Source organism: Trematomus bernacchii, unplaced genomic scaffold (assembly GCF_902827165.1).
Source record: "Trematomus bernacchii unplaced genomic scaffold, fTreBer1.1, whole genome shotgun sequence".
Classification (NCBI taxonomy): Eukaryota; Metazoa; Chordata; class Actinopteri; order Perciformes; family Nototheniidae; genus Trematomus; species Trematomus bernacchii.
Genome location: NW_022988176.1, coordinates 9,827 through 21,891, shown reverse-complemented (window position 1 = coordinate 21,891; position 12,065 = coordinate 9,827). Strand labels below are relative to the sequence as shown.

The window sequence follows — 12,065 nt, the reverse complement described above, 5'->3', positions numbered from 1 at the left end:
GCACTGGTAAAAAGTATAGTGAAATGCGTAATAGTTAAATTAAGGTTAGAATAGCTGACCCCTCATAGGTCTGAAGCATAAGTATTTATACAGTTTCCTGCCCTCCCCTGTGAGCGTCACAGGATATGTGGTTCTAAGTAATATGATTGATCATGACAGCACCCATTCTGATTTTTATTAAATGATCACCTATGAATAATGCCAATGTCCAATCTCAGTGCAAAGAACATTTTCATCAACCTGCTGTATTCTGATACAAATAAATGTCTCTATCCACCTCTTTAAGGTTATTTAACCAACAATTGTTAATATAGTATGACTCGTTCAAAACAGAATGCAAACATACTGTAATGTTCTCAATTACCAAGGAACATCATGAAGAAACAGATCCCTCTCCTGACCCGTGCTGTGAGGAAGGAAAGAACACTCCAGCAGCACCACAGTCTGACCGTAAGTGTGACTGTCAATAACTGACCTAATGTTATAAATATATACGCAGTGATATGTAAAGATACTGAGATGTACTTTTCTTGTCTTATGACAGATGTTCCTCCACCAGGGAAAGTAGCTGTGTGTAGACTACAGTTAGATTACTCAGGCTGTGAAACAAACAGCGGCAGTTTGACTGTTGATAACGCAGAAACTGTCACGGTTAAGGCACTGATTCATAGGACTGAGTGTACCATCAGTTTCAAAAAGATTGCAGACAATGGAAATCAAAGCGAAGCAACCTCGCTATCTGTCTTCACAGGTAAATCTGAAAATGTAATCAATGCCACCTGTTTCTGGATCTTTTGGATAATTATATATGGCTTTTTTTTTGGCCTTTCCTTGTCAGTCAAACAGCACTTTAAAATGCTGACAAACATTCATTTTTTAAGTTTTACTGAAAGCTTTCTGTTTTTCCCCTCAGAGCCCAGCACTCCTGTTCAGAATAAAGTCTATCAGCTCAGCAGGGCAAAAGAGGCAAAACAAAACTAAAAGATGTACTTACTGTAAGATGATAACGTTAAATAATTGAGCGGTTTAGAACTCTGCCACATCAGCCCATAAATGAGTATCTCAATAAGCTTGTGCTAGGGAATTGTAGTCTTTCTTTTTAATTTACTCTAGAGGTCGCCACCGGGTGAAAATATTATTTTGGCATTCTGCACAAAACAAATTGTAATGGGAATCTTTAATAAAAGTTAACAAAACAAAAAAGGAGCCGGATACAAAAGGTTCAGCCTTTGAAAACTACATTCTAATTGTGAATGTTAATTTGCCTTATTCTGAGACTGGCACCAGAGAGATAACTTAGCTTACTGGTCTTTCCAGCATGTTTGTTTCGGTCATAAAAAGAATCAGACCTCTTGATCTGGGTGGTGTCTCCAGAACTTTTGCCATTAACCAGGATCAATGAAGTGCATTTCAGTTTATGATCAATACATGTATGTCCAGGTATATGGTTTCTTTGAATGCAATTCCATTCTGGTCTTTCTTGCAAAGTCGTAGATCCATCTGCTCCAGAACTCCGTTATGCATTTCACTTGCTGCCAACAGTGTTTTGGCTCTGAATATTGCAGATGGATTTAACCTGGTGGTAACATTGGTTTGACCTTGAGCTGGAGCAAGTGGTCGAGTGATAGAGGTTCAAAGTCATTTGGAACATTTGGCACTGTAGTTATGTGTGTCGGCTGTTGATCATTTGTACACGCACATAACTGTTGAAGGGCTTTCATCATCAAGTGTTGTCAAGTTGGCCAAAGTCATTGACTCTGACATGTATGGTGGTAGCTCTGGCGTAACTCTGTCTTTTGGAAATCTGACATGTTTTGCTCTTTTGCATTTCTTTGCGTGCACCTGCACTCACTGTTGCAAAACTACTTTCTTCAAAACCATCAGTGCATGTCTTTTGATGAAATCAACCAAAACTAGAAACATTGAATTTTTCATTTTGTTTGAATCTATGAATTTGCAGTTCTACACTTTTCCCTGAGTTTAAAGGAAGGTATCAATATTTTCCATTGAGTTACAATATCCTTAAAGAAAAATAGTATAATTGAGCAGTGCTTTTCTATCTTCACTGTTAATGGCATTCCAATTTGACCTTTCTCCAAACAAGCTGCTGCAAAAGAGTTCATTTCCATAGTTCTCTTCGAGCAATCTCTTGGCTTTCTCGTCCTTTTTAGAATTCATTTATGGAAACCTTCTCACCAAGTCTTTAGCTTGGACAAACATCTCAATAAATGGAAGGTACTCTAATTTATATTATTTAAAGATGGGTATTTCTCTGGATGGATGTAATGTTAAGCGTTGCTCCTTTGTCAGCATTTCAGTCATTTTGATTTGGTGCTGCATTACTTAAATCGAGTCACTCTTTCTTTGCTATTTGTCTGACTTGGCTGGAGTTTGGCTTCATGTTTTTTTTCTTATTCCTTCATTATGAACATCAGCATTTTCATGTGGTTGACCAGTACAGTATTGCTCCACCACAGCAAATATATTATCATCCTCCACCATACTCCAGGGCTTCCATGGTTGTTATTGTATCAGTTTGAAGCTCAAGCTTTTCCATTAGCGCTGTAAGATTTGTTTTTATTGCTTCAAGGTTAGCTTCTTGTTTTTCAAGCGAATGTATCTGTTGTAAAGCAGCAGTGCATAGAGCAACTTTCTCAGCAACAGCCTTTCTTCATGTTAATGAAGCTGTCATAGATATATTACTGCCAGTATAGCACATATGACGTTTACTGCTAATCTGGCTCACACATTTTCTGTATGCGTACTTATCAGAATCAAAATCATAATTCCTTTATTAGTCCCACTGCGGGGAAATGTACAGTGTTACAGCAAAAATGGCATAGCAGGTAAAAAAGACAACCAATACATGGCAACAAAATATTATATTTTATATATATATATATATATATATATATATATATATATATATATATATTAAAGTATTGAGACCTTATAACAATTAAATGCTAGGACATTTATAAAAACATATGCTTTTACATAAAATGACTATTGCACAGTAATATTGCAAACAAGTGTATATTTTTTCCTTTTCAAGTGGATGTTTCCTTAAACCATGCATAATATATATCTTGGATATGATTGATCATGACAGACATGAACGATAGTTTCTTTCAATGTTCACCTATCACTGCCAATGTCAAACAGTGTATTGCATTTTTATAAACCTGCTGTAATTTGATACAAATTATGTCTCAATCCCTTCTATCAAATCCTTTCACTGACAATTCCATTGCAATCTGCCAATTAGATTTTTATATCTCTTAATTTGATTCTAGTGTGGTTGAAGGATCTGGATCCATCTATTAGACCAGCTGTTTAATAATTGACTGCCCAACTTAGCTTACTGGTCTTTCCAGCATGTTTGTTTCTGCCATAAAAATAATCAGACCTCTTGATCTGGGTGGTGTCTCCAAAGCTGTCGCCATTAAACAGGATCCATGAGGTGCATTTCAGCTTACGATCAATAAATGTATCGCCAGGTAATTAGTTTCTTAAATGTTATTCCATTGCTGTTTTTCTTGCAAAAGTAGTAGACACATTGGGACTTTCTGCACGAAACAAAAACTCTGAAAAAGACCCTTCAGAGTGTGAGACTGCCAAGAAAGTTGCAGATGACATCACTGCAGAATTGTTCCTTGAAAACAAGAAAGATTTCCTTGCAGAAGACAGAAAGCTGATTGCCCAGTTTTGTTTAGTTAAAGCTAGCTGGCATTTCAAGTTATTCTTTTGTATGAGTCCTTGGTGAAGCTAGCGATCCTCCTGACCATGGGACCCTGGCCCTTTAGATGGCACAAACTAGCCCGGACCATAGATTGGCCAGTTGTCCGTAAGGGACCTTGTTAGATCTTTGCAGTGTGCTTGCTGACACAGAGTTCAAAGTTCTCTTTGAGAATGTCAAATTAAAGTCACGGTATTCAACACATGACTTAATGGTCTTAATGACGTCAGGCAATCAGAACTGCCTTCACAATTCCTCGGTTTCAGTGGGTGAGGTACAGGATGAAGCGCTGGTAGCTGCAGTGCCCATATTGTTCAGTGGAACAAACTTTGTTAAGTTCAACGAGACAACTAGCCCTCCTTGAGACTATTAGTCCAGATGACTATCAGCCCAGGGGCAGGAAGGATCCTGTTGTAAGAAAGCAACATTTTTGCCGGTCAGGTAATAAAGATGAGAATGACTCAGGTTTTAACAAAACAATACAAATCCCTGTATGACAACAGTTTCAAAGTATTAGGTATAATGAAATTGCCACCTAATTATCTGTATTCACGGGTAAATCTGTAAAACAAATCAATACCATCTGTTTCTGGATCTTTTGGATAATTGTATATGGCTTTTTTGTGACCTTTACTTGTAAGTCAAACAGCACCTTCAAATGCTGACAAACATTGATGGAACATTCATTTTTTTTATTTTAGTGACATTTTTGTGAAACCTTTCGTTTTTCCCCCCACAGAGCCACGCACTCCTGTCAATCAGGTCAGCAGCAAGCCAGAGTCTCTGCCTTCGGACCCACCAGCTGCTGAGATGATCATTGCAACGTTGTGCAGTAAAACTCTGCAAGAGAATGATGATGGAACATTAAGCAAGCCTGTACCATCTGCCCCCAAAGGTCAGTCAAATATAATAATTATTGCATGGTTTACTATAAAAACAAAAGAGGCAAAACAAAACAAAAAAATGTACTAACTGAAACATCTGAGACTGGCACCACAGAGAAAACTTAGCTTACTGGTCTTTCCAGCATGTTTGTTTCGGTCATAAAAAGAATCAGACCTCTTGATCTGGGTGGTGTCTCCAGAACTTTTGCCATTAACCAGGATCAATGAAGTGCTTTTGAGTTTATGATCAATTCATGTATGTCCAGGTATATGGTTTCTTTGAATGCAATTCCATTCTGGTCTTTCTTGCAAAGTCGTAGATCCATCTGCTCCAGAACTCCGTTATGCATTTCACTTGCTGCCAACAGTGTTTTGGCTCTGAATATTGCAGATGGATTTAACCTGGTGGTAACATTGGTTTGACCTTGAGCTGGAGCAAGTGGTCGAGTGATAGAGGTTCAAAGTCATTTGGAACATTTGGCACTGTAGTTATGTGTGTCGGCTGTTGATCATTTGTACACGCACATAACTGTTGAAGGGCTTTCATCATCAAGTGTTGTCAAGTTGGCCAAAGTCATTGACTCTAGCATACATGTATGGTGGTAGCTCTGGCGTAACTCTGTCTTTTGGAAATCTGACATGTTTTGCTCTTTTGCATTTCTATGCGTGCACCTGCACTCACTGTTGCAAAACTACTTTCTTTAAAACCATCAGTGCATGTCTTTTGATGAAATCAACCAAAACTAGAAACATTGAATTTTTCATTTTGTTTGAATCTATGAATTTGCAGTTCTACACTTTTCCCTGAGTTTAAAGGAAGGTATCAATATTTTCCATTGAGTTAAAATATCCTTAAAGAAAAATAGTATAATTGAGCAGTGCTTTTCTATCTTCACTGTTAATGGCATTCCAATTTGACCTTTCTCCAAACAAGCTGCTGCAAAAGAGTTCATTTCCATAGTTCTCTTCGAGCAATCTCTTGGCTTTCTCGTCCTTTTTAGAATTAATTTATTGAAACCTTCTCACCAAGTCTTTAGCTTGGACAAACATCTCAATCAATGGAAGGTACTCTAATGTATATTCTTTAAAGATGGGTATTTCTCTGGATGGATGTAATGTTAAGCGTTGCTTCTTTGTCAGCATTTCAGTCATTTTGATTTGGTGCTGCATTACTTAAATCGAGTCACTCTTTCTTTGCTATTTGATTGTAACTTGGCTGGAGTTTGGCTTCATGTTTTTTTTCTTGTTCCTCTTCATTATGAACATCAGCATTTTCATCTGGTTGACCAGTACAGTATTGCTCCACCACAGCAAATATATTATCATCCTCCACCATACTCCAGGGCTTCCATGGTTGTTATTGTATCAGTTTGAAGCTCAAGCTTTTCCATTAGCACTCTAAGATTTGTTTTTATTGCTTCAAGGTTAGCTTCTTGTTTTTCAAGCGAATGCAACTTTCTCAGCAACAGCCTTTCTTCATGTTAATGAAGCTGTCATATATATATATTACTGCCAGTATAGCACACATGATGCTTACTGCTAATCTGGCTCACACATTTTCTGTATGCGTACTTATCAGAATCAAAATCAGAATTCCTTTATTAGTCCCACTGCGGGGAAATGTACAGTGTTACAGCAAAAGTGGCATAGCAGGTAAAAAAGACAACCAATACATGGCAACAAAATATTATATTTTATATATATATATATTAAAGTATTGAGATCTTATAACAATTAAATGCTGAGACATCTATAAAAAAAATTGCTTTTACATAAAATGACTATTGCACAGTAACATTGCAAACAAGTGTATATTTTCCTTTTCAAGTGGATGTTTCCTTAAACCATGCATAATATATATCTTAGATATGATTGATCATGACAGACATGAACGATAGTTTCTTTCAATGTTCAACTATCACTGCCAATGTCAAACAGTGTATTGCATTTTTATAAACCTGCTGTAATTTGATGCAAATTATGTCTCAATCCCTTCTTTCAAATCCTTTCACTGACAATTCCATTGCAATCTGCCAATTAGATTTGTATATCTCTTAATTTGATTCTAGTGTGGTTGAAGGATCTGGATCTATCGATTAGACCAGCTGTTTAATAATTGACTGCCCATCATAGTTGTAGTTTCATAAACTATAGGAAAGGATATAATATAATTTATAATAAATGTTGATCCATGCTTATGAATGTTTAATAATCAATTAAGGCTTTTATATGTATTGTTTTTATTTTCTACAGAGAAGCAGCTAGAGAGGCTTTTGGAGGAACTGGGGTTGGATCACCACTACAGAGAGAAGCTGTCCCTAAGCACACTTCTGAGGATTGACCAGAAGACCTTTACAGATGAACCTGCCAAATGTAATTCAGATCTTCCATGGTATTTTCTGAAGAAACTAATGATGGTTAATGTGACAGCTAGGAATGTGAAATATACACCTGCACACAAGTCCAACTGTGAGGATCACACAGATGGTCTTGATGACTTAGACGAAAAAACACATTCAGGTGACAAACTGAATCCCCTTGATATTATAACTGCTCTCTTCCTGTGCTCTGATGGTTTTGTACAGCAGGAAATGGCCCTCAAAATGTCCATGTGTCAGTTTTCCGTGCCTCTGTTGCTTCCCAACTGTGACACAAAGCAGTGCACACTCATGCTTTGGGCCATGAGAGACATTGTTAAAAAGTACAGACCTCGGTACCTTTTAGAATCCAAGGGATTTATTGAAGAGAGAATTGTTGTCTCCGAACTTCCAATGATATCTTTTGTGAGACTGGGTGAGTGCTCCTTGTCCAAGTCAGAGATCCTCAATAAGCTTCTGAGCAACTCTCAGCAGAACCATGACACCTTTGTTCACCGTAACATGGAGGGTGGTGACAGTCCAAGGAGAATATCCAATGGATTGGTGGAAATGACTTGGTACCTCCCTTGTGGGAACAAAAACATGGACGTCTTCAGCGAGCCAGTTGCTGTAGCTAACCTTCGTGGGGACATTGCTTCATTTGAAACACAATTTTCTTTCTTGTGTCAGACATCTGCAGCAGTTTTTGTGTTCTTTGATGCTTTGGACTCTGAGTGTGAGCTGCTAACCAACCAACAACACAAGGCACAGATCTTCTTGGTGGGCAACCGTCAAAGCAAAGATTTCAAATCAGATGCTGTAAAAAAGGTAGCAACCAAGTTGAGCTTAACCAAGAGCAACATCCTTCTGAAAGATAAGCACATAAATGATGCAAACTTTGTCAAAGATTTGCGGGAAAAAGTCAGCAATGCATTTGAAAACACAAAGGTGAAGATGGGAATTGAGAAGATGGCTGACATTGCACATGAACATGGAATCTGTGTTGATGAAGACTCTCCAGACTGCCAGAATGCGAAGAAAAACGCAGATGCCATCACTGCAGAAATTCAAGACCTTCTTGAATACAAAGAAGCTCAGCTTCCCTTGCAAGGACAAATATGGAAAGACCTCACTCGCTTAGAGAAGGAAGAATTCCGGCTTCAGAAAGTTGGGTCTGAAAAAAATATAGAAAAGTACAAAAGTGATCTTCGGCTACAGAAAAAAGAACTTCGGAAAAAACAGAACTCTCAGTACATGTCGAAGGCAATGACATGTTTCATCAATGCAATATCAAGCCCAGGGATAGAGAGGTGCTATTTCCTGAAATGGATGCGAATGAACCTCGATAACGTGTCTCGGGAAAAACTCTTTGACCTCAGGGAGCAGTACAAAGAAAAATGCAGAAACTCTGAGAACAAAAAGGAGATCAAGGAGATTGAGGAACAACTTTCCAACAGCTCATTAGGGACTGAACACTTCTTCTGTGAAATGGGCCAGATCTATGAAGCTTCCCTTTCCCTTCCTGAAACAGACCCAGCACGTCAACAACTACAGCATCTCCCCAAGCTATGTGCAGGATTAATGCTTGCTGGATTTCCACTTGAGCTTGTAGATGGAGAAGCATCCAACATACCTCTCAGATGGGTGAGTGACGTTCTCTCTCAGCTCAATGACTTGGTGTCTCCTAAGAACAAGATCCTGGTAGTCACAGTTCTTGGAGTTCAGAACACAGGAAAGTCCACTCTCCTCAACACCATGTTTGGAGTGCAGTTTGCAGTCAGCAGTGGTCGATGCACTCGAGGTGCCTTTATGTTGCTGATTCAAATCAATGAAGATGTCAGAAAAGACCTCAACTGTGACTTCATGGTGATCATTGACACTGAGGGCTTAAAGTCACCAGAACTCGCACAACTGGACAATAGCCACGAGCACGACAATGAGCTTGCAACACTTGTTGTGGGGCTGAGTGATATCACCATCATCAATGTTGCATATGCAATTCAACATATATGAAGGACATCCTACAGATAGTTGTACACACTTTCCTCAGGATGAAAGAGGTGGGGAAAAAGAAGCCCAAATGTCAGTTTGTTCACCAGAATGTGTCCGATGTTTCAGCCCATGATAAGAACATGCGAGACAGGAAACTGCTCCTGCAGCAGTTAAACGAGATGACCCAGGCAGCAGCCAAAATGGAAAAGAAAGAAAAGTACTCGAGCTTCACTGATGTGATGGAGTACAGTCCAGACACTGGAAGCTGGTACATTCCTGGACTCTGGAATGGAAACCCACCGATGGCACCAGTCAATGCAGGCTACAGCGAGGCTGTCTATGAGCTCAAGAAGAACATAATCCACATTTTGGGAAGTTGTGGATCATCAGCTAATAATATCTTGGACTTTACTGAGTGGATGAAGAGCCTGTGGACTGCAGTAAAACATGAAAACTACCTCTTCAGCTTCAGAAACAGTCTCGTGGCTGATGCATACATGAGGCTGTGCACAGAATTCAACAAATGGGAATGGGAATTCAAAAAAGAAATGTACACATGGGTTACACAAGCTGTAACAAGAATCTCCAACTTCGGTACACCTGCTGATAAATCCAACAAATCTGACATGAGAGAACTTCTCATGCTATTGAAAAGCGAAGCTTTGATAGAGCTGTCTAAATGGGAGACAAAGCTTCTTGGAAATCTGGAACAGTACTTCAAGGAAAAAGAGGGTCATGTCGATCTTGTTGAAGGATACAGACAGGAGTTTGCAAACAGTGCAAGGAGCCTTCGAGGAGAAATGGAAAGGTCTGTGTCTAATCAACTCACAGCAGCAGCTGACATCAGACAGGGGATGACAGAACTTGATAGAATCAAGGAGAAACACACAAAGGAATTAGAGGGCAACGTTTGTGCATTGATTGAAGAATGTAGGAAGAAAAACATCAAGATGAAAGAGGAAGAGCTGGACAAAGAATTTGACAAGATGTGGACTCAAACAGTGACTCACCTATCCTGTTCAGAATTGAAGGTGGGGGACATTTTCACCAGTGTGTCTCACCACCTGAGAACAAATCTAAAACAAAAGGGAAGTCAAGCGAATGATTTGTTGAGTAACAAAACCCTGAAAGAGTGTGGACGGTTGCCTTTTAAATATACTGCAGGAATTGTCAAGCGATATATAGACCTATTCAGTGCTCAAAGTCACACAAAGGCTGTACAACAAACAGCTGACAGCATCATTACAGATTGCTCAGAGATGATGACTGACAAAATGCAAAGAAAGAGTAATTACCATGATACCTACATTGAGGAGATTCTAAACATGATTGATGAGAAGCTGCAAAACAATCAGGAAGTTGACATCACTTTTGAAGTCTCTCTGAAACTGCACATCTGTGGAGACGCAGCCAGAAGGTTTCAGAAAATGCATGAAGATTTCATCCATGAGAATGATCCCTACAGATGTCTGAACGAAAACAAAGAAACGTTTCGTTCTAATTTTAAAGATGTGTTCCATCATGTAGTCCAGTGCCAGAAGAAAGCAGAAGAATTCACAGACCGATGCTTGAAGCCTGCAGTCGAAGGCTTTGTCAACCGTTTCCTGGGTCCTGATATCATTGGTGAAATGAAGACAAGTGAGCAGTTCAGGACAAGAATGTCCTTCCAGTATTCAGTTTTACTGGATCTGCTCTCAGAGGATGACTTTAAAAAGTACCTGAGCTTATTTGCTCCTATGAGAATTATGTAAAGAATTGGATACTCAACAAAATAGTGGAACGCTTCTCAAATGGCTCTACGATGTTCGAGGAACAACATCTCCAGTCATGTGTCTACAGCATAAATAATGCTATCCAGAAAGCTCAAACAGAAAAGTGTGGCAACTTGAAGTCATTTGTTGAAGTTGTCTGTCAGGAGCTTGGTGACAAACTGGTCATTTCCCAGGATGCTCTTGGTAAATTCATGATCCTGAACAATGCCAACCAGGAACAGTTTGCTCACAGGCTCACTGAGTGTGTGAAGGAGATGGCACAAGCTCTGAGAGAGACGTTTAAGGAAACAAACATCCAAACTAAACTACAGAACCTTCAGGTGAATCCTCACCACGAGCTTTTCGTCATACTGATTGGATGTGGTGAACAGTGTCCGTTCTGCAAAGTGCCCTGTGAGGCAGGAGGAAGAGCCCACATGGAGCACTTCGCTTCACTTCATCGCCCAAATGGTCTGGTTCGAAATAGATCGGAAGAGACACAAAAACTCACAATTGACTTATGTTCTTCCTCTGTGAACAGTGACATGCTTTTTCGCAACAGTGATTCAAAGGATAAATGGCATCCTTTCAAGTCTTACAGACAAATTTATCCGCACTGGAAAATCCTACCAGATGCAAGCCTCCAGGCCTCAGACTACTGGAAATATGTAATGGCAAAGTTCAATGATGAGTTTGCAGAAGCATACGATGCAAAGCCTGCTGATATTCCTGCAGCTTGGAAAGAAATCACAAAGGAGCAAGCAGAGGCAAGCCTCAAAGAGTCATTTTCTATCAAATGAGAAACTACAAGCTTTGTGCTCACAGAGGGTCACGTCCTCCTCATTACAGTCATCATCCTCTCATGGATATTTAGATTACACTTGATTCATATGAAGAGAAGCACACAGAGTAACATGCTGTTTGTGAGATGGCAAGATTGACCATATCTTTTCCCCACAATAACTTACAAGGAATTTGTAAATGTTTCAGTTTGATTAAATCAGACTTTGTATCCTACTTCTTTGGTTGTTATTGTAGTATCAATTAATCAAATCCGATTTGATTGAGTGTTTTTATTTCTTTAAAGTAACTGATGCAAAAATATTTGCTTTTATGTTTTTCTGTGTTTTTGTCATAAACACATTAACAATTTCAATGTTTTAAAATATCATTCAGTCTTCATGTCAACATGAAGATTAGACAATGTCTTTAGTTTTATTTCAAATAAGTATCTGGTTCTTATTATTTACATTTTTATTGACACATTTAGAATTGTTGTCTTTTCATTTCTGAGCTGCATCAAAAGCCACACATTTAGATTTTTAAATCAGTTAATGAATCA

General features: G+C 38.9%; 1 protein-coding gene across 1 annotated transcript in view; it reads left to right on the top strand.

Moving 5' to 3' along the window:
- The window catches only part of LOC117476031 (interferon-induced very large GTPase 1-like), a 59,438-nt gene extending 47,698 nt beyond the window's left edge, over positions 1 to 11,740 (top strand). The window contains 6 exon segments of the mRNA XM_034122385.1: positions 369 to 450; positions 545 to 751; positions 4,479 to 4,634; positions 6,877 to 8,973; positions 8,976 to 10,694; positions 10,697 to 11,740. Of these exon segments, the coding sequence (XP_033978276.1) occupies positions 369 to 450; positions 545 to 751; positions 4,479 to 4,634; positions 6,877 to 8,973; positions 8,976 to 10,694; positions 10,697 to 11,523 (5,088 nt within the window). The 3' untranslated portion in view covers positions 11,524 to 11,740.
- Positions 11,741 to 12,065: the final 325 nt, after the last annotated feature.